The sequence below is a fragment of the Adiantum capillus-veneris genome, chromosome 23, assembly GCF_014529385.1.
Source record: "Adiantum capillus-veneris isolate H3 chromosome 23, ASM1452938v2, whole genome shotgun sequence".
Lineage (NCBI taxonomy): Eukaryota > Viridiplantae > Streptophyta > Polypodiopsida > Polypodiales > Pteridaceae > Adiantum > Adiantum capillus-veneris.
The window spans coordinates 149,573,269-149,600,441 of NC_140953.1; the positions used below are offsets into that span (position 1 = coordinate 149,573,269).

The following is a 27,173-nucleotide window of genomic DNA, read 5'->3' on the forward strand; positions in this document are numbered from 1 at the left end:
AGGTTGAACTGCCTAGATTTTTCCCAACCTTGTATCCTCATCATCCAGAACCAGTGGATTGGCTCACTTAATTCAGCATCACTAATGAACTCCAAGACTGGTATAAGCGAGCCACTGTGGAATGGAAAGTCTGGAAATCACTGATCAATGATGCCCTCAAAATGGATACTTTCATGGATCTGTAGGGAGAAATGCAGAAGGTCAAACTCTATATGGGACAGTGGAAGATCCAGCTTCATGGATTAACGAAGATCACAAATCAGCTACTTCAACTAACTGTGGAGTCTTCCAAGATTCCTGAAAAGGATATCACTGCCAAACCAGAACTGGCACCACAATACAGGGAGATAGTGGAGATTCTCTTTGAAGCTAGCATTAAGACCAATTAGCCTCTTCCGCAAGGATGGATCCACACAACTCTGCATTGTCATAAATTGGCCAGAACCCGTCTGACAAAGGGTAAACGCAGTTTGTATGATCCTGGAACCAAAACCTACAACGCCCTCACGCCTTATGAATTTGAGATGTCGACTGAAAGGTAGGATCAGCTTGAGAAGGAGGACATTTACAAACTTATCCAGAAGGACAATGCTGGCATTGGGACTTCTGAGGCACCAACACAGAAGAAGAGCAAGAGGAAGCGAGTTCAATGGAAGGATACTGGGTAGTTCCATCTCAAAATTAGACGATGGATTTTTCCAGTTAGGCACTGGAATCTCCTTGGCTGGGCACCCTTGGAATTACAACTATATGTGTGTCAAGCACTCAACAAGCATGAAGTATGGTATAAATTTAGCAATACTGAAAGAGTACTATCATGAGGAACATCGGCCAAATCCGAAAACCAGATGATTATCTCAACACCAAATCAGAATCAGGCACTAGATTTTTTTCAAAGAATTTGGAGTTATACCAAAATTCAAGAAAGGAGGGAAGGATGTAGAAGGCGAGGACAGTCCCAATAGGCAAGAACTGCCCTTTATAAAGCCGACCAACAAGAAACGAGAACAACTATACTAGAATTAGTTACCCCAAGTAGTTACTGCAGTAACTTCTAAGACTCTATAAATAAGGACTAGCACCACAATACAGGGAGATGGATGAGATTCTCTTTGAAGCTAGAATTAAGACGAATCAGCCTCTTCTATAGGGATGGATCCACACAGCCTTGCATTGTCATAAATTTGCCAGAACCCGTCTGACAAAGGGCAAACGTAGTTTGTATGATCCTGACACCAAAACCTACAACGCCCTCATGCCTTATGAATTTGAGATGTCCATTGAAAGGCAGGATCGTCTTGAGAAGGAGGCCATTAACAGACTTATCCAGAAGGACAATGCTCGCATTGGGACTTCTTAGGCACCAACACAGAAGAAGGATAAGAGGAAGCGGATTCAGTGGAAGGATACTGGGTAGTTCCATCTCAAAATTAGACGGTGGATTTTCCCAGCTAGGCACTGGAATCTCCTTGGCTGGGCACCCTTGGAATTACAACTATATGGGTGTCAAGCACTCAACAAGCATGAAGTATGGTATTAATTTTTTTTACCATATACATGTGGTAGTGATGTGTGTGAACACACTAGGACCGTCGAGGCATTTTTCCCTCTTTAGGAGGTTTTTCCCCCCGAGCATTGTATATACGCCCATCACTCTAGGGCTATCTATCTTTCCATTGCACACTAAGTAACACACTCTCTATTGTGTGCCTTGAGCTTCCTTTGTCTTCTCCAAGCTGTATGCGTTTCTCTACAACCCTAATTCCAACAATTGGTATCAGAGCAAGTTGCATCCTCCCGGGCTTAGTCGCCAGCTGCTCCAGTACACGCCTGCTCACTTTCTCCGATTTCAGTGAGCTTTGGTGAGCGTTCGTAGGTCGACAAATATTCGGGAGAGCTCATAGAGCTTGGTCTGCTCAGATTCCGATTTGAGCTCATTTCGGCCTTCGTTTCCACTACAGGCAGTACTACACAGGCTATTTTGTCATTTTCTGCAAAATTTCTGTCAGTGCCATCTTTTGCATAACAGGTGCCTTATAGTCTTCTACGGTTTGTGCTATATAGCACGTGTTGTTCCCGCTCCGTTTCTCCTATTTTCGGGCAGTTTTCACATCAGGCGCAGCATTTACCATGGCTGACAACAACAACACAGATGTGTTCAAGATGTTTGCTACCGAGGACAGGTTGGATGGGGACAACTACCCTATGTGGGCTTATATGATGCAACATGTTCTTGTGTCAAAGGGCGTCTGGAACATTGTGCAGGGCACTGATAAACGTCCTAGTTCTGAGGATGTATAGGCGATGTTGAGGATGTTGCAGGTCTTGCTACAAGGATTGCTGTTGTTAGAGTTGTTTTGCCTACGGAAGAACAAGCTCATTGGGATGTAAAGGATGCGGAGGCTCATGCATTGATTGCATTGTCTGTGAAGCGCACCATTGTTCCTCACATCCGTTCAGCAAAATCTGCAAAACAGGCTTGGGATATTCTAGCAGGTCTTTATGCAAGCCGCAATGAGGCTCAAATTGCTTTGCTGCGTAAAGAGATGGAGTTGAAGATTATGCATGAGGAAGATGATATGGACACTTTCCTTGCTAGTATCAAGGATATCAATGAGCAGCTTATTTCTGTAGGTGAAGTCATTTCAGACAGTTTCCTTGTGCAGACTATTCTTGATGCCTTACCAGATTCTTACCAGACTTTTGCTAGTACTTGGAGACTTAAGACCCAAGGAAATCCAGAAGTTGTCAAGTTTGATGCATTATGCACATTGCTGTTGCAAGAGTCACTTTCCAAAAAATCAAGACTAGACAGCGTGTAGTTGAACAGGCTTTTATTGCTTCCCAAAGAAAGGGTGGTAACATCAATGCAGCCACTTCTTATGGTTCTGCTGAGAGTGGCAAAACTTATGTTCCTAATGCTTCTACTGGCAGCACTTCGTCTGGAAATTCTGGTGATAAGGGCAAAAAGAAGATGCGTTGCCATTATTGTAAAGCTAATGATCACTTGATCAAGTCGTGTCCTAAGTTGAAGGCCAAAGAGGCTAAGAAGAAAGAGGGTGGTTCCACTGCAAATGCTGGTTTCACTACAAATGCATCCATTGTTGAGTCTTTTGTGAAAGGAGACTGTGTTGCTGATGTTGATGTAGAATGGGCTTTTAGTGCAGAGTGCACTTATAATCTTGTTGTCCATGATGCATACTTGTTAGTTGCTGCAGATTCACATGTGTGGTATTTCAACAGTGGTGCTACAAAGCATATTACCTCACATCGTGAATTGTTTACCTCTCTCGAGTCTGTCCCTCATGGGAATTCAGTCACTTGTGCCAAGAATGCCTCTTATCTGGTTCAGGGAGTTGGAAAGAGCTTACTGCTACAAATGGCAGTTCCTTCACACTTGTTGATGCACTTTATGTACCTGGGATCAAGAAGAATCTCTTGTCTGTATCCGCACTTGCTACACTTGGACTTGTAGTCAAATTTGTGGATGACAGATGTACAGGTCATGATCTCAATTTTGGTGATGAAATTGTTGCATCTGGCCTTTTGTGCCGTGGGTTGTATAAGCTCACTTTGTATGACAAGTGTGGAAAAAATTTTACAAATGTTGTTGCAGATTCAAGGGCTACTTCAGATGCAAAACTTTGGCATGCACGTTTTGGTCATCTGAATTTTGTCAGTTTGCTGCATTTGCAAAAATCTGATATGGTTGCTTCTTTGCCACCTCTTGAAGCACCTGTCAAACATGTTTGTGAAGTTTGTATTTTGGGTAAGATACAGCGCTCTAAGTTTTCAAAGGATGGTTCAGTTCGGGCCACATGTAGGTTTGCAGCTTGTGCATAGTGATGTTTGTGGGCCCATGCAAATTCCGTCCTTTGGAAATTACCTTTACTTCGTGACTTTCATTGATGATTACTCCAGGCATGCATGGGTATTTCCACTAAAAGCGAAGTCCGAAGTTTTTATGTGCTTCAAACAATTTCTGGCTATGGCTGAAAATGTCTCGAAATGTACTATGGGCACCCTCCGTTCTGATCGAGGGGGGGAGTATATGTCTCATGAATTTAATGCATTTCTGGCTAGTCGTGGGATAAAACACCAATGTACAGTTCCTTATATACCTCAACAAAATGGTGTTGCTGAGAGGAAAAACAGGTCACTGATGGAAATGGCACAATGTATCGTCAAAAGTCAAGCTTTGCCGCATTCTTTTTGGCTTGAGGCCATCATGTGTGCCACTTATGTACTAAACAGGTGTCCTACGAAAGCTTTGCAGTCTATCACTCCATATGAAGCATGGCATGATAGAAAGCCTTCTATTGAGCACATACGTGTTTTTGGTTGTTTGGCATATGCTTTGGTTTCACAAACACAGCACAGAAAATTGGATGATAAGGCTGTCAAATGTATTTTTGTTGGTTACAGTGCTGAAAGCAAAGGTTACATGTTGTATCATCCGCAAACAAAACATATTTTGGTTTCACGAGATGTAGTGTTTGTGGAAGATTCTGTTTAGCCCTTGCTGTCATGTACTAGAGACAATAATGTAAGCTCACAGGACATTTATGACACTTTGTTGCCTCTTTTCAGTGGTGAAAATACGAATGTAAGATCCAATGAGGCAAATGTACAGCCTATGGGGGTTTCTGAAAATGTTTTAGATCAGCCTATTACTGATGCAGATGTACATGATGTACTTGATGAGGAAAGGGCTGAAAATGAGCAGGCTAGAGGTATGCCAAAATGGCTGGTGCACACTTTGCGTGACAGTAAATTGGATGCACCTTTGTCTAGTCGTACTCGTTCAGGCTCTCGCCATGCATCTTATGCATCAGATTGTTATGCTTTGGCTGTGTCTAGCTTACATGATGTTGAGGAGCCTCTGTCTTTTTTGATGAAGCACAGAATTCAAAAAATTGGATGGCTGCCATGCAATCAGAATATGATGCACTTATAGAAAATGACACATGGACTTTATGTGATTTGCCTCCTGGAAAAAAGGCCATTGGTACGAAGTGGGTTTACAAGTTGAAACGCAAGCTGGATGGTGAGATCGATCTCCATAAGGCTCGACTTGTTGCAAAGGGTTATGCACAGCAAAAAGGCATAGATTATGAAGAAACTTTTGCTCCCACTTGTAATATGACTACTGTGCGTTTTCTATGTGCATTGGCAGCTCATTTTGGTTGGGATGTACATCAATCAGACATTGTTACTGTGTGCATTGGCAGCTCATTTTGGTTGGGATGTACATCAATCAGACATTGGCAGCTCATTTTGGTTGGGATGTATATCAATCAGACATTGTTACTGCTTTCTTGAATGGTGCCATTTTTGAGGAAGTTTATGTAACGTAGCCTCGCGGTTTTGTCATAAAAGGACAAGAGGACAAAGTGTGCAGATGTAAGAAGGCTTTGTATGGGTTGAAGCAATCTCATCGTGCCTGGTATGAGAAAGCTGACACTCATTTGGTTAAACGAGGCTTTCGTAACAGTCCAACAGAAAGTACATTGTATGTAAAGCATGAGGGTGATGTACTTCTCATTGTGGTTCTTTATGTCGATGATTTGCTGATCATTGGACCAAATAAGAGACATATTGCTGAATTTAAGGTTGATTTCAATGCTACTTCCAAGATGAAAGATTTGGGGCTGTTGCATCATTACTTGGGTATACAGTTTAAGCAATGTGATGGTGGTATTGCCTTGTGTCAGAAAAGTTACATAGAGACATTGCTATGTAAGTTTGGACTTGAGGATTGAAAACCTATTGCCACTCCCATGGAAACAGGTTTGAAGTTGAGTCTACATGATGCTGGCGATCCCCAGCTGATGTCACTCTTTACCAAACTGATGTTGGCTGCCTCATTTATGTATGCAACACAAGGCCAGACATTCAATTTGTAGTTTCACAGGTCATCAGATTTATGCATAGCCCAGGATCTAAGCATTGGCAGGCTGTCAAGAGGATTTTCGGCTACCTTAGTGGTACTTTACACCTTGGCTTGTTTTATCCCAAGGGGGGATCATTGCCGCCAGACTTACATGCTTTTTCGGACTCGGATTGGGCTGGTTGTTTTGACACGCGAGTGTCCACAAGTGGTTTTTGTTTCATGCTTGGCAGTTCATGTTTATCATGGTTGAGCAAGAAGCAACCTACTGTGGCCACTTCGAGTTGTGAGGATGAGTACAGGGCAGTCTTCAAAGCTACGGTTGAGTGTGTATGGCTCAGACGCCTTATGGCTGATTGGACAGGACACTGCCAACACTATCTACATTGACAGTCAGAGCGCATTGGCAGTTGCGAGGAACCCAGTTTTTCATGCTCACACGAAGCACATTGAGGTGCATTACCACTATGTCAGGGAGAGGCTCTCAACAGGAGAGATCACCTTGGTTTTTGTGCCAACACAGGACAACCTTGCAGATCTTTTCACAAAGGCATTGTCTCGTGAGAAGCTTGAAGCTTTCCGCAAAGCTTTGGGCTTACTCCCCTTTGTGGACTGATCATGTCCTTAGGGCATGGCACTTCCCTTTACTCATGTGCCAACTCTCGTTCACCGCATCACTCCAGGGAGGATTTATTATCATATACATGTGGTAGTGATGTGTGTGAACACACTAGGACAGCCGGGGCATTTTTTCCTCTTTAGGAGGTTTTTTCCCCCGAGCATTGTATATACGCCCATCACTCTAGGGCTATCTATCTTTCCATTGCACACTAAGTAACACACTCTCTATTGTGTGGCTTGAGCTTCCTTCGTCTTCTCCAAGCTGTGTGCGTTTCTCTGCAACCCTAATTCCAACAAATTTGGCAATACCGAAAGAGTACTATCATGAGGAACATCGGCCAAATGAGAAAACCAGATGGTTCTCTCAACACCAAAACAGAATCAGACGGTGGATTTTTTTCAGAAATTTTGGAGTTATACCAAAATTCAAGAAAAGAGGGAAGGATGTAGAAGGCGAGGACAGTCCAAACAGAGGCGGGAACTGCCCCTTAGAAGGCCGACCAACGGAAAACGAGAATAGCTACATTGGAAGTAATTACTGCATGCAGTTACTGCAATAACTCCTGAGAGCTATAAATAGGACCCGCTACACTGTAACCGGGCTTCTTGGCTTTTTGACTTTTGGCTCTCTAAGCACTTTTGGTTTACGAACTCTTAGTTTTTAGATTCACCCTATAATCATTTACTTCTGTTCCAACCTTCCAATTCTGTCTTTCATTTCAGTATGTCATTCCAGTTCAGTTCTTTATTTCAGTCCAATGCTCTGTTTCAAATCTCACTAACTAAACTGACGAGATAATCAATAGCTCTGAATTCTAACACTGAAATAAGCTGTCTGAAGAGACCAGCTCCCATTCCATATTAGCGATCATGGTGGGAGCTCCATCTACTGGGGAGAGAGAGAGAGAGAGAGACGTGGCTTTGTGGATTGCCATACATCCTAAGACAAGTGAGTTTGACAATGCTACCACATCTCCCTGTTTAGGCTGCATGGCAATCCACAAAGCCACGTCTCTCTCTCTCTCTCTCTCTCTCTCTCTCTCTCTTTGCGGGCTCATATATACAAATGGGCATTTCATAGAACGCTTGATATAATCTCCAAAAAGAGAGGCGAACATGGCCATGCACTAGAGATGATGGTGATAAGCTAAGGATCCGCGTGTGCCTATATGCAGCAAGGCAGGGTAGGCATCTAGCACTAGCTCATGCTAGAGATGCAAATAAGAGAGAGAGAGAGAGAGAGTCTTCGCCTCTTATACCCGGGCCCTCTCCTGCAGACGAACACTAGACATAGAGATCCGCCATAGCATATGGATTACAACATCGATGTCTTGCTTCTGTGTCAAGCCTCGATCCTCCTTCAATTTTTCTTGTCATGCGTCTTCCCAACAGCGTATCGTTGGAGATTTCCTGCTAACGCCCCTCACATCCTTGACGTCCAGTACCCTCATCATCACTTATCCCCTCCCATTCCACACACGTGCTTCTATCCCATGTAAACGCAACACATGTTTTCGAATGCTCCTTGCCCAGCGAGTACGTGTGGAATACAGGAGACAGCTCGCCTCATACCCCGCAACTCTGCGAAGGTTTGATGACCGGCCTTCTAACGCTCGTTTCTCACCATGTTGGCGTGCACACAGTTGACGATGTCAGGGTGTATGGGAGCTTTGAGCACATCAAGAAGAGTATTGCTTTCAGTCATGGCATCTCCGCCTGTAGATTGGACTGTGAGGAGAACTGCACAAAACCTGCAAGAGGAAGACGGGAAGATAAAACTAGAATGAGCCTTGTAGCCTCTATGTGTGTGCGTGTGTATGTGTGTGGGGCGTGTTTTGCTTCCACATGGGGAGGCTTTATTTTGTTTCTTTTACTTGTGCTTTGGTTTGCTCGCGCTCAAGGCTTGCATACATTAAGGAAAGTACTCATAGAACCCATGCAGCATTGTTTTTCAAGCGCGAGCAGAGAACCCTGTCGTGCTCGTTACAAGCTGTTGAAGAACCCTATCGCGCTCGGAGGAAGATGGGGGTGGTGGGGGAGATGGATATCTCTTCATTCAGGTCTACAGGCTCCGATGCAAGCAGCTATCAGATGTCAACCAGGTAGCAAAGCCCAGAAGGTCTCTCTCTCTCTCTCTCTCTCTCTCTCTCCCTCTCCAATGAGTCGACATTGGTTGCCCGGACAGGAGCTAAGTGGAGGTGGGGGTAGTATCTTTTAAAGATACTAATCATGTGTCAAATGTTAATATAACAAGTGAAAGAATCACGGTAGCTTTCTAAAATAATTAGAACGTGATAAAATCATTAGGTTGAGTTTAAGTAGAATCAGTGTTCAAGAAAGGATTGCCTCAGCTTAGCCTTGAGCCGGTTGAAAATGGAGACTACTTGGTTGCAAACCATGGTAAAGGAAAAAAAAAATTGGTGAAATATGTGAGAATATAGTTCAAAAATCCTTCAAATTTTAAATTTATGCTAGTATTTTTGGTTTGTTTCTTTGTGGGAATTAGGAAACTCAGTCGACGGTCGCTTAACAAAAGAAACTTTCCTGAATATTGATTAGAATTTAGTTATAGAATGTAAGAAAAGTCAATCCATGTGAGGCTCTAAAATGAAATGTGAAATTAAAAAAACTCATTAATATATATGTGTGTATGTGTGTATCCATAGAATTTACTAGAATTATGCAAGTGAAGTTTCACTTTAACATTCTAAAACTATATAATGCAAAAAAAAAGTCAAGACATGTCAGTATATGAAATGAAAGTGAAATAAACATTTGAAATAAGTCTCCATCATGCACTAAAAACGATGAAAGTCTCCCTAACTCAACACAACACTAAGGTTTCTTTTTTTCTTTTTAAACCATAAGCACGAGTGAATAAATTAGAAGAGAAAAAGAAAATTTACAAGAGGAGCAACTACACACGGCTGCTATATGACATCATCCCATCCTTATACAAGCAAAACTGTATCAAAAAGAAAGTCCTAGGATCTACTACCATTCAGAACATCTATCTATTTCAGCCTGGAGCTTTTCCAACTAATAATGACCCTCAGTGATCCTTTCCTCCAGTTGGTCAAGCTCGCTATCCAGTTCTTTAATTTCTCCCAGTCATCCCGTGTATACATCCTATCTTCAAACTCTTGACCTCCGGATCCCCAGCCATGAGCTCAATCATAGAAATATTTTGAATCCTTTAGAATATCCTTCTTAGTCCGATATAGGATGACTTGATCTTTATTAATCTGCAGGTCCTGCACAATAATAGATGAAAGAAGGTTTTTCAGACTTGGGGTATGGTAAGCAACTTCATACATTATACAATTCCGTTGACGCCAGATAAGCCAAAGGAACCCTGCTCTGGCTTTGTTCCAAAAAATAAATAGCACCCCAGAATAATCACAGAGAAGAAACTGTTTCCATGATGGAGAGAAGCCCAAGGAGCTAATGAGGGGAGCCAGAAGCTTCCTGTTTTCAGGACAAAGCAGAAAAAGATGGCCAATGTCCTCCACAACACACTTACATCTACAGCAAAGACCTGTGCTGACATAGACACGAAGAGCCTTCTTCCCAGTCCACAAGGCCTTATGGAGAATCAGCCAAAGAAGGACATATTTTTTGGGTTCTATGGCAGAGGACCAGATATTCCTAAATTTGAACTTCCATTGATTACTTGTATAATTGACTTTCCATCTTTTGTTTAGAACAGAATGGAGAGAAGAGGCTGCCTTATCTCTGTGCCAAACCGAATTATGGAGTTTAAACCTTCCCACCCAAGTAACCGCTCTGAGATCCAGGGGAATGGGAGTTTGCAGGGTCTAGCTCAACTCAGGAGGAAAGAGCCTTATTCTGGAGCGAATAAGTGGAATGTCACAAGGCTTAACTTTGAAGTGAAGGGAGAGGTCAATGTCACTTTTCCAAGAATGAGAGCCGGGGTCCCATAGCTGAGACCAAGTTTTCAGGCCTTTCTTGTGGAGGACCAGAGCTCTCCTAATGGAAGTAGAAGGGATAGGAGGAATATCCAGCCCAGACCACCAAATGGAGTCGTTCATGGGAACTGAGAATATGTGCTTGGAGAGAGGATTACGAAGGAGACAAGCTCTGTGCCTGTTACAGGCTTGCATGATAGACCTCAAAAGGTCAAAACCAACCGAGAGGACGCTTTGTTTATCGAAAAATATGACCATGGGTGGGAGATGACTCCAGCCTTTTACTTCTGCAAGATGAAACTTATTGAGTTTCCTGAATAAGATTTTAGCCCATTCCTCATTAGGTTGATGAAGAGCTGATACCACCAGCTTAACCCCCATCTTGTCAGCAATGAGATTGAGATTCTGTACTCCCAAACCCCCTACATTCCTGGGAAGGGTACATGTATCCCACGAGACTTTGGCATTCTTTCTAGCAAAGGGATCCCCAACCCACAAGAAGTTCCGACAGATTTTAGAAATCCTCAACAGATGGCAATCAGCTGGTCTCCAGCAACCAAAGAAAAATAAAACATACGCATTAAGAAAGTGATTAATAACCACGACTTTGCCAGCCAGGGAGTGTTGAAAACCAATCCATTTGTTAAGCTTAGATTGAAACTTGTTGCATACCCAATCCCACCGAGCCTTGAGAGAGACCCCAAATCCCACGGGGATACCTAAAAATCTGAAGATTTCTCCTTCTTGGAGGAGTTTGCAACCTGTCTGGGAGATCCAATCGGGAAGGAGGTGGTGAGAAAACACTCCAATTTTGTTATGATTCACCTAAGAGCTAGAAGCTAAGAAAAACATTTTCATGACTGCCCAGAATTCAGCAAGAGTGGAGTCATGACTTGCTAATAAAGCGTTTGTGTCATCCGCAAACTGGGAGAGACACTGTTGAACATCAGAATCCGGCAAGGAGATCCCTTTGATCAAGCCCTTAGCCATCCTATCCTTGACTAGACAATTGAGGGAGTCAGCAGAAAAATTGCGAATAAAAGAGGAGCCAATGGACAACCTTGCTTGACAGATCTGGCCAGATCAAACACATCCGATAGACCACCATTGAGAGACACTCGGGCTCTTGCATTCCCCATGAGAGTCTGGATAAACAAGATCATTCTACTACCAAAGCCCATGGCTTCCAAACATCTAAGAATAAAAGACCACTCAAGCCTATCATAGGCTTTGTCAAAATCAATCTTAACAAACACAAAATTTTGGCCCGACTCAGTAGCATGCTCAATCGAACCCTTCCCACAGGGAGATGACTGCCTCAACAAGCTTTCGACCTTTTATAAAACCTTTTTGTTCCTTAGAGATCCATTTCATGAGAAGAATACATATCCGATTAGCAACCGCCTTAGCAAACACCTTGTAGGCTGTGTTGAGCATGGTCAAAGGTTGCCAGTTGGCCAGGTCGTCCTTGGCCCCTCTCATATGCAATAACTTAATGAATCTTGTATTAATAGAACAAGGGAGGGCCTTATGTACCAGAGATTCTTCCCAAACTGCAAGTAAGTAGGGAGCCAGTAGTTCTTTAAACTGTTGGTAGAACTCCGAGGGGAGCCCATCCAAACCTGGGGTTTTATTAGGTTTCATATTTTCTATAGCTTGGTAAATGTCAGAGAGAGATAAAGGGGATTCCACAGCAGCAGCCTCCTGGTCCGAAATGACCTTGGTTCTGTAGGCGAGCATTTCAATGCGAGCTTTAGTAGCCTCTAGAGAGAGGGATTCTGGAGGACTGAACAAAGAGGCAAAGTGATTTCTTACAAATTCAAGATTCTGGGCATCACTCAATAGGGAAGGAGCTTGGAAGTAGGGGATGCATTCTTTGGCATTCTTCTTGCGCAAAGACTTAAACATTTCCTTGATGGGTCTGTCCGCTTTGCCCGCCCACCACTGCTTAAAGAATGCCGAGGAGTGATGAAACAAAACATCTTCCTCATGTCGTATTTGACTACGCATGGTTGAGATGAGATTCTGAGCTTCGGGAGAAGGGGGAGAAACTTCCAGATTGGCCAGTTCTTCATATATTCCGTCCCTTCTCTTTTTGCGGATAAGAGTGACCTCTTTTCTAAATAGAATTAATTTCTTTTGTGTTTCCTGCATAGCCCTGCTCCAAGCTCTTGCAGGAGAGCGATTAGCTTTAAAGGCATTGGACTAGATGGATTGGAGGGTTTCCTGAACTACAGGAAGTTTGAATAATCCCGGGTCCATGTGGTGAAACCAACTGTTTCTAACCTTTGATTCCTTGTCATCCAAGGTAAGAACCAAGGGATAATGATCAGAGATACAAGTGTTATACCGAGGCTTGGCTTTAACCCTCGAGAAGGAGTTGGCAACAGAGGTGCTGACATAACCCCTATCCAACCGAGCTTTTCTTGAGAGCTCTCCTCTACTATAATTCTGCCATGTGAACTCTCCCAGAGTTCCTACATCCCACAGATGATGCTCTTGCATGAGCTTCTCCCAAGCTGCTTGCTCTGCCCCTCTCAAAATAGTGCCTTTAGAGAGAAACCGGTCCTCCAAAGACTCGACCATATTAAAGTCTCCAACAATGATGAGGGGTTCTTGGAAGGTAGCTAGAGCTTCCCATATCTTGATTCGATCGGAGACAGAGCCTCTAGCATATATTCCTACAAGTCTTGTAGTGAAGGGGAGGGGAAGATCTACTGAGCACCAATTTAGGTCGACTTGGGGAGACAAGTTGACATGCTTAAACTCCTTAGGAATACCTAAAACACAACCACCTGAACCTTGGGGATGTGTATCATGAAGCCAAAAATGGCACTTGGAAATACTTTCTAAGGCCTTGGTAAGGTCAGCACCAACATCTTTCACTTCTTGGAGAATCAAAAAATCGAGCGGATTATGCCGAAGCCACGAAGCAATTTTCCTGCATTTGTTGGGAGCTAAAATCCCCTTCACATTCCAAGATAAAACTTTCATTTAGCACCTCTTTAGACTTTCCCTGCTGGCTGAGGTGGGGTCTGTGCCACACTAGCATGGTTCCTTTTATTATCCTTGAGAACCTCCATGGGGGAGGGACAAGAAGAGTCTAGGGCTAGGGCGCGACCTCACCAACTGCCATGTTTTCTTTGTTAAGGTCTGGCAAGTGCTGGTTATCCATTAAGTTGACTTCGGCTTCTAACCTGGAAGCTGGAGCGGGTTCCTGCACTTGGGTGGGAGGAATGCATTCCCCTGAATCTTTTGAATCCGAATCAACATAGTCCTAAATCCGGGAGAGAATAGCAAATTGGTTATGATGGGTAGATTTGCCCTTTGACCCCTGTCCCTTAGCCGAGGCAGACTTGTTGTGCGGCTGGTGGGCCTTGCCTTTGTTCTTGCTCTGGGCACCCTCTGGCTCAGCAACATCATCGTCCTTAGGGGGCAAGTCAAAAGGGGGTTGAGGGGGGATTGGAGAGGCCTTGGGAGGTGCCATAATTGGGCACTCCCTCGCAAAGTGACCTCACTTTCCGCAGAGGAATTAGGTGTCAGGTAGGTACTTATATTCAATGGCTTGCTCAAGCACCTCACCATCATCAATGCAGATTTCAATAGAAGAAGGGAGCAGGTCGGGTTTGGAAATGTCCATCTCCACAAGGACTTGAGGGTGCCAGGCAGGGTTGTAGAAGTCATGTCTCAGTCTGCCTCCTACAACTTTACCTAACGTCCTTGCAATGAGTCCAAGGTGGTTGTGGAGGTGCATGGGTAGATTGTGGAATTCTACCCACATTGGGTAGTTCCTCGAAGCCGACGTTTCTGGGTTGAAGGACTTGTTCCAACGGAACAGACAAAGCGGGGAATTACGGATGACCCATTGCCCGTGGCTCAGGGCTTGGAATGCCATCTCAGGCTATCTGAAAACAAAGAAAAAGTGGTTTTTAGGTAGACATTTAATGGTTCCACTTCTAGTCCTCTGGCTGACCACTGTTGCTTCACCCAGGCTTTCAACATGTCCACCGAGGAGCGAGGACCAGCTAAGAGGTCAATAATGGCTCGACTCTCAAGGTCCCTTTCCACTTTTCTGATTTGAACAGAAGGCAGAATGACTGAAGGCTTACCTTTTGAAGGTTGCCCTTTGCTAGCTTGAGCGTTGCCTGTACGGTCTCTAGATTGAGGGTCTGGGGGGGGGGGGGGGGGGGGGGGGAGACATAAGCTGAATCGGGGAGTAGCTCCAGCAGGCTTGTTATCTCTCCGTGATGAACATCGGAAAGCTTCTGCTCCATCGGGGACAGTGGACTTGTTCTACAACAGCTGTTGACGAGCAGAGAGTGCTTGCATGAGCTTTTCAGCAAACGCAGGAGGGAGAACATTTGCAATAAGTGGGTCCGTGTTTGAGAGGACCTGAGGCTGTGGAGGACTTGAGACTACCAACTGGATGGATGGGACATTGGGAAGCAGCAGAGTCATACGATGGGGGAGGGGGTTCGCTGCATCCCATGCACTCGAGGAGTTTGCATGCAAGGGTAACGGGGGGCGGTGGTGAGGGAAAGATGAAGAGGCAAACATCCTGCCTTGTCAGGGCAGGCACGAGAGAGATTTGGCGAGACTAAGCCATCACTAAACAGAACACAGGCGAAACCCTCCACTCTCTCTCCTCTCCACTCCCTGGTCACAAATCAATAAGTATTTTCATTGCTGTAATGGTGTATCTTATTCACTCTAACCAATAAAATAATTTTACATTTTTGTAAATAAATTCATCCTTTTTCATTCAACGGTGTCCTTGCAATGAGTATCTTCTACTCACATCATCCGATCAAAAAATTGAATATATAAAAAAAAATTCTTCCCTTTTTCATTAGCAAAAAGGGAACACGTCAATATGGCCTTAGTACTTAACCCTTTGGGCAGGTCAAAAAGTGGCGTTGAGTAGATTCTGGAAAGGAGCTCTGGAGTCTGTGTAGGGACTCGGTGTACTAGACTCGTGTACAGTCTACAGTACAAAAGAACTCTGGACTCTGGAGTCTGAACTTCGAAAGAGTCGTGAAACAGTCGCATTGAGGAGTGTTCAGCGACTCGTCACTCACACCAAGTTGGCCAATGGCGATCCTCAGGACTATATTCACATGCACATTTAAGAAGCTCGTTCATGGGATCGACGGTGCTCGGGGTAGGAGGTAAACCCCGGTGATGAATGACAGGACGACGTGATGCCGGGCGGGTGACGTGGCCTCAGGCGACGAGGTGCCACATGGATAAAGGGGTAGGTGGGTGGCCAGGGCGTCTTTTTGTGCGCGGACAATGACTGTCAGTTAGGGCGCCGAAAGGGATTGCTTCATGCAAGGTGGGGTGACGCGGTGGCGGGCCAGTTTCATATTTGAATTGGGGAAGGTCGTGCAACAGAGCAGGTGTAGGGGTAAACACGGGCTTCTGAACAGGGGGGGCAGGCGGGTGTTTTGTGTTGACGAAGATGCACGCCTCCGCCAGTGGAGGGGCAGCGGTTAGGGGGCCTTGGAGGTGGGATCTGAATGGGTTGCTCTTGCAGCTACAAGGCAATGAGAGCTTTGGGGAGCTTGATGGTGCTTGGAACGAGTCCGAGGGGGGGGCGGTTGGCGCTTCAAATGGAAACTCAAGTGATATGGATGAGGTGGAAGAGTTCTTTAAAGAGCATCAAAGTGGGTGTTTGGATGCGTTTGCTTTTGCATCAACTAGGTACTTTGCTTTTGATAGACAAACATACGGGCTTATGATAGCTTCAATCGAAAGTGGCCAAACGATTACCATAAGTCCTCTCAAAGACCATGACAAGCGAGGTGTGCTAGACTTGAAAAAATGGGCAAGAATGAGGGATTCACTCCATGTAATGGTTGACCAAGGTGGCTCTTCGCGTCTTGTTATTGGGAATGGAAAGTTGATTGCATGTATAGAAGATTGGGAAAGCATTGTTTCCGCATGCCACTCAAACGACCATTTATGCTTGCGGGCAACGATGGCATCCATTGCATGTACATGGTGCACAAGTATTAGACAGCATGGAATCCCACTTGCTTATGTGAAGGAGTTTTTGGACTTGTATGTTTGTGCATCGTTGCCCGGGTTGGGGGAATTGGAGAGCCATGACACCACTTCCACAGAAAATTGCCTGGGTTTACAAGACAGACAAAAGAGTCCTGACAAGGAGGAAGGTAGTGTTGAGGAACATACAGCACTGATGGATGAAATTTTGATCAACGCTATTGCCATCAAGCACAAGGCTAAATTGGTAGAGCGGAAATCATCGTCGTCAAGGGGCTTCATTCAACTTATGTGTCATCGCAATGGGGAGGCACGAAGAAAGGGCCACGATCATCGAAGACTGCGCACATCAAAGCACTGTGGATGACCGTTTACTATCGTCATTCAACACGTCTATGATATAAAGGAAAGTGTAAGGATAAGGGTTCATGTTAGGCACAAAGGTCATGTGCCGGGATCATGTGAGGATCTTTATCACTTGTCGGTGCATCCTACTGTGAGGAAACGTTGGAACATGTCTCCATGTCGCAAAGATGAGTGTCTCCAAGGAGCTATTTCACTTCAATATGGCATTACCAATAGAGCAAGTGTCACATAGATTCTTCATAATACCAAAGGAAATTCAAATGATGGCATATCAACTCCAATCCGAAGGTAAATAAAGCCCTGAATGTCTCCTTTCTGGGATAATCATAGGTTTGTATGGGCTTATCTGTCATGGTTCCTGGGTTTATTTTGTGGTAGTGCCTGGATTTATTTATTATTTTCCTTGGGTTTATCTGCTAGATTCATTTAAGACTTGAGTTTAATTGACTGCTTTTGTTTAGGGAGGCTAGGAAGCGATGACTGGTCTTCAATGTACCAGGAGGCTCTAAAATTAAAAGAGAAAAACAAAGTTCTCTATTGTCAACTCTACAACCCGGATGCCTTCGATGAGATGGAAAGGCCATTCATACTCATTATTCAAGATGATTGGATGCTCGGCATGTGCTTGCGTTTCTCAACAAACAATGCTTGGGCAATAGACTCCACATTCAAAACAAATGTTTTTGGGATGCCACTCTATGCAGTTGTATTGCCAAATCAAAATGGAATTGGTTTACCCTTGTGGTTTATGTTGTGCACACATGAGGTAGGAACATCTCAAGAAAGCATTGCTTTGCAAGTGACACTAAGGCTTGTGTTCCACAGAATGAACAACATTCGCCCTCGAGCATTGGTGATTGACAAGTGTATGACTTCATTATTGGCCATCAATAAAGTTGTTCATGCTGATCAATCTTGTTGAGAGGTGGACAAAGATGGGACAACTCAACAAGTTGCATTTACTGTCTTGCTATGTTGGTTCCATACCAAGAAAGCATGGGTGGAGCTCTAGCTTCCACAGGTTTGTAATATGGTTTTGTATATGTGTACGTGGGTTTATCTGTGTGTTAGAGGTTTATCTGTTAGTGCTTGGGTTTATTTGTTAGTGCCTAGGTTTATTTGTCAGTGCTTGGGTTTATCTGTCTATGCTTGGATTTATTTGTTTGTGCCTAGGTTTAACTGTCAATGCCTGGATTTATTTGATGGTGCCTGGGTTTATCTGTCAGTGTCTAGGTTTATCTGTCAGTGCCTTGGTTTTTCTGTGTGTGAGAGCTTATCTGTGTGGGACCTGGGCTGATATGGGTGAACTATAGATTATCTCGTATATGTTTCTTGATATGCCTGCCCACTTTTTTTGCAGGCTCCTAAGGAGATGCGTGAAACCCTATATGCATCAATGGAAAATCTAATGCAATGTGGTACAGAGGACAACTTCGAGGCTCGGTAAGGCCAGTTGTTGATAGAATGTGAAGGCCACCCTAATATTGTAAGGTATATCTGCAATGGTTGGGCCGCAAAGACATGCATCTGGCGATGAATGTGGCCAAAATACGATCATTTATTTCCACATGGGCATGTGGACACTACCAATTTGGTCGAGTGACTATGGCAGTATGTGAAATACATGCTTCTAGATGCAGGATTCGATCAATCAGCCTTGGATTTATTGCATGCCCTGGTCGGTGATTCCAACACCGGGACACAAATGGGTGGCTCTGCTATCGAGTTCTTTCATCAGAAGCAAGAGATTGGTACAATATTTTATTTTCATATTAATCATAGCAAAGGCAATGGGTTTTTCTATGACTGCCTAGTAGGATTATTCGTTTAAATGAAGACTTACATTTGTACCTGGGTTTATAGTATGGTATAGGTTTATATGGTTGCTTGGGTTTATCTATGTCTGGATTGCTTCTGAAGCTGATCACTGTATATTTTGTGTAGTTGACTCTGGAAAGCACAACATTTATGGAAATGATCGGCTGCAGACCACAAGACTTGCACGAGGTGAAGAAATCTTAAGGAGATATGCAAATGACCCATCGACGATTCAAGTTATCGATGAATCTGCACTCTTATTTAAGGTCTTGAGCATGTCATCCACAGGGACATGGTATCAAGTTAGTATACAGTCGGTATATTGTGACTGCGCAGATTGGTTTAGCAACTGCAAGCATCTGTATGGAATGTGACTCATCTTAAGTGACTTCTTTTCTCATATTAGCCATATTATACCCATCATTGACACAGCCCGAGAGTTAGTGATGGAGCATGATCTTGAACAGTTTGAGGATACTACCATCGATGTAGAGCCTCCTCCAACACAAGTTTTGACCCAATGCATTGACGAGCTAAAAGCACTCTTGCACAACATTGAAGAGGGAATTCCATCATATAGTGACTCAAAGATCTTGTCATTGGTGGGGCAAGTGCGAGCAGCATATGTTGGCCTCTTTGCTCAAAGAGCACCCATGGAGATCGATTTGCCAAAGAAGGGAAGTGTAACACAAGTACAGGCACATGTAACTGCCACTTGACTTGGACCTAGGCCAGAAGGAGTAAATATGCAAATCACGGTGCCCACACGGCCAGCTAGACAACCGGGTGCTTTGCGACATAAGCATCAAAGGGACCGTAAGCGAGTTCGGTTTGCTTCCCAAAGGCGGGTTTAATGTCATCATTGTTGCACAAAGACTTTCTTGGTGGACGAGGGGGTCGATACATGCCACACTTGCAATGCATTGTTGCCTATGACTCCACGGCTAAGAGCTCAAGAAAAGCTAGGAGCATTGATAGGCCGACAAGCCTTGTTGTTTCATGGGTCTGATGCTTATGAATGCCTTGTTACATTCGTGGTATGCGGGCCAAACAATGACGATGAGCGTTTGTTTGATCTGAAGTTCAATGATAGGGAAACCATGCATGGAGAATTGGCATCAACTCATCGAATTGTACTTTTATAAAACCCTGCAGTAAACATCTTCCTCTTGCCTTGTTGTTTTGCCCGGGTTTATCTGTATCCCATGTTTGGTTATTTGTACTATTTTTGGACCTCTCAATCACCTACCATATCTTTTCACCTGAAACTGAGCAGTAAACATCTGCCTCTTGTCCTGCTGTTTTGCCCGGGTTTATTTGTATCCCATGTTCGGTTATTTGTACTATTCTATGAACTCTCAATCACCTACCATCTCTTTTCACCTGAATAAGGCAAGTTTTAAACTTATTATTATGGTGGTAAAGGAGTGGACTATTCTTAATTTGTACAACTTGATAGGCTTTTTGTTTTTCTTTCAATCAACCTTATACCTGTTTTGGGTTTTGCTCAACCTATCGGCACTACTTCTTGTCTTGTGATGGAGAATTTTGACTCATTACCTTCCCTAAAATAATTTTCAATACCTCTGCTTTATACACTTAATTCCATGCCTATTTTAATTGACCATGGGCTACCTCTTTATGTGGCAGTTCATTCTCGATGCCCTCTTAGGATTGTATTTCTTGTGCAACTATTAGGTGTATAGTTTTTCTCAACTTTGATAGAGATTGCAGTGTCTATATAGTTAGATTTAAGTTATACAATAATAATGTTTTATGTTAATATTAGACTAATTAGGTTCAAAAACACACACACACACACACACACACACACACACACACACACAGGGAGAGAGAGAGAGAGAGAGAGAGAGAGAGAGAGACTACTAACATAGTTTAGTTGTAGAAATGTACGTGATACAAGTGGAGAAGAGATTTGTCCTTCTAGTACGATTGTCTTATACTCTTGGCAGCATCTTCCTTTTCTCTTTCTACCATCATCATTGTGGATTTTCACTACGAGCACTAATACTACTACCACTACTAATAGCTTAGGAACAATGGCAATGTCAATGTTTTTTTTGAAACTTGTCCAAGGAAAACCAAATGCATGACTAACGGACCAAAACATAAAACACGATGAGGCCTCATAAAACATTGGATGAGTTTCCGTGTGTGTGTCTGTGTGTGTGTGTGTGTGTGTGTGTGTGTGTGTGTGTGTGTGTGTGTGTGTGTGTGTGTGAGAGAGAGAGAGAGAGAGAGAGAGAGAGAGAGAGAGAGAGAGAGAGAGGCTTTCAAACCATATGGTGAAATTTTCCATGATACCAAACAACACAGCTTGCAAATACAACTTGAATGACAACTTGCAAATACAACCACAAAATCTACGCACTTCACAAGCTTTCACACATACCATGGATGTCTACCCAAGGCACACTATTCAAACTATGAAGCAAATTAATTTCATAGCTTAAGCCAAGAGAGAGAAGGGAAAGCCAACACATTGCATGCTAAAGCTGATGAGTATGTGATGCAAGTTCATACTTTGATAACCGATAAAGTAAACCCGTTACACATATCAACCCAGGCAATCCATAAACGTAGACTTAATTTAACATCCGAACATGTAAACGTGGATAACATGTCAATCCAAAAAAATTTGTAACATAAAATTGTTTTAACCACCTAGCATAAGCCGAGGAGAGAATGAAAAGTTCACATTCCATGTTAGAGCTGATAAGTATGTGAAACAAAATCATACAAACGACATAGTCACTCAAAACAATCTCAAGCAGGTGAAGATAAAATCTCTTGCGCCTCATCCTCATCACTACTAACATCTTGGGCGCCATCCTCACTGTCCCCTTTGCCACTTCCACCGCCGTCATCCTCGTCACCAGTCCCATCATCCTCACCGTCATCACCACAATGATGATGGTAGAAAGAGGAAAGGAAGATGCTGCCAAGAGTATAAGACAATCATACTAGAAGGACAAATCTCTTCTCCACTTGCATCACGTACATTTCTACAACTAAACTATGTTGATAGTCTCTCTCTCTCTCTCTCTCTCTCTCTCTCTCTCTGTGTGTGTGTGTGTGTGTGTGTGTGTGTGTGTGTGTGTGTGTGTTTGAACCTAATTAGTCTAATATTAACATAAAAATTTATTATTGTATAACTTAAATCTAACTATATAGACACTGCAATCTCTATCAAAGTAGAGAAAAACTATACACCTAATAGTTGCACAAGAAATACAATCCTAAGAGGGCATCAAGAATGAACTGCCACATAAAGAGGTAGCCCATGGTCAATTAAAATAGGTATGGAATTAAGTGTATAAAGCAAGGGTATTGAATATTATTTTAGGGAAGGTAATGAGTCAAAATTCTCCATCACAAGACAAGAAGTAGTGCCGATAGGTTGAGAAAAACCCAAAACAGGTATAAGGTTGATTGAAAGAAAAACAAAAAGCCTATCAAGTTGTACAAAGTAAGAATAGTCCACTCCTTTACCACCATAATAATAAGTTTAAAACTTGCCTTATTCAGGTGAAAAGAGATGGTAGGTGATTGAGAGGTCCAAGAATAGTACAAATAACCAAACATGGATACAGATAAACCCGGGCAAAACAGCAAGGCAAGAGGCAGATGTTTACTGCTCAGTTTCACGTGAAAAGATATGGTAGGTGATTGAGAGGTCCAAAAATAGTACAAATAACCAAACATGGGATACAGATAAACCTAGGAAAAACAGCAAGGCAAGAGGAAGATGTTTACTACAGGGTTTTATAAAAGTACAATTCGATGAGCTGATGCCAATTCTCCATGCATGGTTTCCCTATCATTGAACTTTAGATCAAACAAATGCTCATCGTCATTGTTTGGTCCGCATACCACGAATGTAACAAGGCATTCATAAGCATCAGACCCATGAAACAACAAGGCTTGTCGGCCTATCAATGCTCCTAGCTTTTCTTGAGCTCTTAGCCGTGGAGTCATAGGCAACAATGCATTGCAAGTGTGGCATGTATCGACCCCCTCGTCCACCAAGAAAGTCTTTGTGCAACAATGATGACATTAAACCCGCCTTTGCGAAGCAAACCGAACTCGCTTACGGTCCCTTTGATGCTTATGTCGCAAAGCACCCGGTTGTCTAGCTGGCCGTGTGGGCACCGTGATTTGCATATTTACTCCTTCTGGCCTAGGTCCAAGTCAAGTGGCAGTTACATGTGCCTGTACTTGTGTTACACTTCCCTTCTTTGGCAAATCGATCTCCATGGGTGCTCTTTGAGCAAAGAGGCCAACATATGCTGCTTGCACTTGCCCCACCAATGACAAGATCTTTGAGTCACTATATGATGGAATGCCCTCTTCAATGTTGTGCAAGAGTGCTTTTAGCTCGTCAATGCATTGGGTCAAAACTTGTGTTGGAGGAGGCTCTACATCGATGGTAGTATCCTCAAACTGTTCAAGATCATGCTCCATCACTAACTCTCGGGCTGTGTCAATGATGGGTATAATATGGCTAATATGAGAAAAGAAGTCACTTAAGATGAGTCACATTCCATACAGATGCTTGCAGTTGCTAAACCAATCTGCGCAGTCACAATATGCCGACTGTATACTAACTTGATACCATGTCCCTGTGGATGACATGCTCAAGACCTTAAATAAGAGTGCAGCTTCATCGATAACTTGAATCGTCGATGGGTCATTTGCATATCTCCTTAAGATTTCTTCACCTCGTGCAAGTCTTGTGGTCTGCAGCCGATCATTTCCATAAATGTTGTGCTTTCCAGAGTCAACTACACAAAATATACAGTGATCAGCTTCAGAAGCAATCCAGACATAGATAAACCCAAGCAACCATATAAACCTATACCATGCTATAAACCCAGGTACAAATGTAAGTCTTCATTTAAACGAATAATCCTACTAGGCAGTCATAGAAAAACCCATTGCCTTTGCTATGATTAATATGAAAATAAAATATTGTACCAATCTCTTGCTTCTGAGGAAAGAACTCGATAGCAGAGCCACCCATTCGTGTCCCGGTGTTGGAATCACCCACCAGGGCATGCAATAAATCCAAGGCTGATCGATCGATCCTTGCATCTAGAAGCATGTATTTCACATACTGCCATAGTCACTCGACCAAATTGGTAGTGTCCACATGCCCATGTGGAAATAAATGATCGTATTTTGGCCACATTCATCGCCAGATGCATGTCTTTGCGGCCCAACCATTGCAGATATACCTTACAATATTAGGGTGGCCTTCACATTCTATCAACAACTGGCCTTACCGAGCCTCGAAGTTGTCCTCTGTACCACATTGCATTAGATTTTCCATTGATGCATATAGGGTTTCACGCATCTCCTTAGGAGCCTGCAAAAAAAGTGGGCAGGCATATCAAGAAACATATACGAGATAATCTATAGTTCACCCATATCAGCCCAGGTCCCACACAGATAAGCTCTCACACAGAAAAACCAAGGCACTGACAGATAAACCTAGACACTGACAGATAAACCCAGGCACCATCAAATAAATCCAGGCATTGACAGTTAAACCTAGGCACAAACAAATAAATCCAAGCATAGACAGATAAACCCAAGCACTGACAAATAAACCTAGGCACTAACAAATAAACCCAAGCACTAACAGATAAACCTCTAACACGCAGATAAACCCACGTACACATATACAAAACCATATTACAAACCTGTGGAAGCAAGTGCTCGACCCATGATTTCTTGGTATGGAACCAACATAGCAAGACAGTACATGCAACTTGTTGAGTTGTCCCATCTTTGTCCACCTCCCAACAAGATTGATCACCATGAACAACTTTATTGATGGCCAATAATGAAGTCATACGCTTGTCAATTACCAATGCTCGAGGGCGAATGTTGTTCATTCTGTGGAACACAAGCTTAGTGTCACTTGCAAAGCAATGCTTTCTTGAGATGTTCCTACCTCATGTGTGCACAACATAAACCACAAGGGTAAACCAATTCCATTTTGATTTGGCAATATGGCTGCATAGAGTGGCATCCCAAAAACATTTGTTTTGAATGTGGAGTCTATTGCCCAAGCATTGTTTGTTGAGAAACGCAAGCACATGCCGAGCATCCAATCATCCTGAATAATGAGTATGAATGGCCTTTCCATCTCATCGAAGGCATCCGGGTTGTAGGGTTGACAATAGAGAACTTTGTTTTGCTCTTTTAATTTTAGAGCCTCCTGGTACATTGAAGACCAGTCATCGCTTCCTAGCCTCCCTAAACAAAAGCAGTCAATTAAACTCAAGTCTTAAATGAATCTAGCAGATAAATCCAGGCAAAATAATAAATAAACCCAGGCACTATCCCAAAATAAACCCAGGCACCATGACAGATAAGCCCATACAAACCTATGATTATCCCAGCAAGGAGACATTCAGGGATTTATTTACCTTCGGATTGGAGCTAATATGCCATCATTTGAATTTCCTTTGGTATCATGAAGAATCTATGTGACACTTGCTCTATCGGCAATGCCATATTGAAGTGAAATAGCTCCTTGGAGACACTCATCTTTGCGACATGGCGACATGTTCCAACGTCAAACAAATCTTCCATGCATCGTTTCCTCATAGTAGGATGCACCGGCAAGTGATAAAGATCCTCACATGATCCGGGCACATGACCTTTGTGCCCAACATGAACCCTTATCCTTACACTTTCCTTTATATCATAGATGCATTGAATGACGATAGTAAACGGGCATCCACACTTCTTTGATGTGCACAGTCTTCGATGATCGTGGCCCTTTCTTTGTGCCTCCCCATTGCGATGACACACAAGTTGAATGAAGCCCCTCGACTACGATGATTGCCACTCTACCAATCTAGACTTGTGCTTGATGGCAATAGGGTTGATCACATTTTGAATATCATCCATCAGCGCTGTATGTTCCTCAACACCACCTTCATCCTTGCTGGGACTCTTTTGTCTGTCTTGTAAACCCGGGCAATTGTGGAAGTGGTGTCATGGCTCTCCAATTTCCCCAACCCGGGCAACGATGCACAAACACACAAGTCCAAAAACTCCTTCGCATACGCAAGTGGGATTCCATGTTGTCTAATACTTGTGCACCATGTACATGCAATGGATGCCATCGTTGCCCGCAAGCATAAATGGTCGTTTGAGTGGCATGCGGAAACAATGCTTTCCCAATCTTCTATACATGCAATCAACTTTCCATTCCCAATAACAAGATGCGAAGAGCCACCTTGGTCAACCATTACGTGGAGTGAATCCCTCATTCTTGCCCATTTTTTCAAGTCTAGCACACCTCGTTTGTCATGGGCTTTGAGAGCACCTATGGTAATCGTTTGGCCACTTTCGATAGAAGCTATCATAAGCCCGTATGTTTGTCTATGAAAAGCAAAGTATCTAGTTGATGCAAAAGCAAATGCATCCGAACACCCGCTTTGATGCTCTTCAAAGAACTCTTCCACCTCATCCATATCACTTGAGTTTCCATCCGAAGCACCAACCGCCCCCCCCCCCGTACTCGTTCCAAGCACCATCAAGCTCCCCAAAGCTCTCATTGCAGCAACCCATTCAGATCCCACCCCCAAGGCCCCCCAACCGCTGCCCCTCCACTGGCGGAGGTGTGCATCTTCGTCAACACAAAACACCCACCTGCCCCCCTGTTGAGAAGCCCGGGTTTACCCCTACACCTGCTCTGTTGCACGACCTTCCCCAATTCAAATATGAAACTGGCCCGCCACCCCGCCACCCCACCTTGCATGAAGCAATCCCTTTCGACGCCCTAATTGACAATCATTGTCCACGCACGGAAAGCCGCCCCGGCCACCTACCTGCCTCTTTATCCATGTGGCACCTCGTTATTTGAGGCCACGTCACCCGCCCGATGCCACGTCGTCCCGACATTCGTCGCCTGGGTTTACCTCCTACCCCGAGCCTGGCCCCGCCACGCGGACGATCCAGATCGTCTCGCCGATCGCGCCCCAATTCCGCACCGTCGATCGCATGAACGAGCTTCTTAAATGTGCATGTGTATATAGTCCTGAGGAATGGCGATACCCCATGTCGGCTAGTTGCCTCAACACCTAGAGTCTAGTAGCCTTTACAGAGCATGTGCCACAATTCCAGCAGGGCTGCGGTTTCGGTTCGTGTTTGGCGTGACCATACTCAAGGTTTATAGCTCACCACCTACCTAAGCTACTGCGTCTTTATGAGCTTCGACCTGTAGCTTCCAGGGTCCACCCTCTAGCCTCCAAGCCTCTTTCTCTCTCTCTCTCGCACACACACACACACACAAAAGAACACTGTGATGATTGATCACGTCAAAGAAAGAAGACTCCAAAGTTCCCACTATGACAATGGTGTCAGCCTTTCACGTGGCAATGCCCATTACCACCGACTCTCTCTCAGCCTATAAATCAGAGGACAAGTAGTACATACTTGACGATTCCGTCGAAGTGTTACTCATGTCCTCCAAGAGAGTAGTGTGCATGCTGATGATAGTG

At 43.7% G+C, this 27,173-nt stretch overlaps 1 protein-coding gene and 2 pseudogenes across 1 annotated transcript; 1 reads left to right on the forward strand and 2 right to left on the reverse strand.

Annotated features, from left to right (window-relative positions):
* Window positions 1–10,329: 10,329 nt before the first annotated feature.
* On the reverse strand, window positions 10,330–10,821 carry LOC147428822 (uncharacterized). Its single transcript, XM_086497547.1, has one exon. The coding sequence runs from the start codon at window positions 10,819–10,821 to the stop codon at window positions 10,330–10,332; it is 492 nt and encodes a 163-aa protein (XP_086353673.1).
* A 4,947-nt stretch (window positions 10,822–15,768) lies between these two features.
* On the forward strand, window positions 15,769–16,813 carry LOC147428823 (uncharacterized; annotated as a pseudogene).
* A 7,119-nt stretch (window positions 16,814–23,932) lies between these two features.
* Window positions 23,933–26,431, reverse strand: LOC147428824 (uncharacterized; annotated as a pseudogene).
* Between the last annotated feature and the right edge of the window lie 742 nt (window positions 26,432–27,173).

Coding starts and splice junctions, on each gene's coding strand:
- LOC147428822 (XM_086497547.1), bottom strand. CDS start 10,821: ATGGGGGTTAAGCTGGTGGTATCAGCTCTTCATCAACCTAATGAGGAA.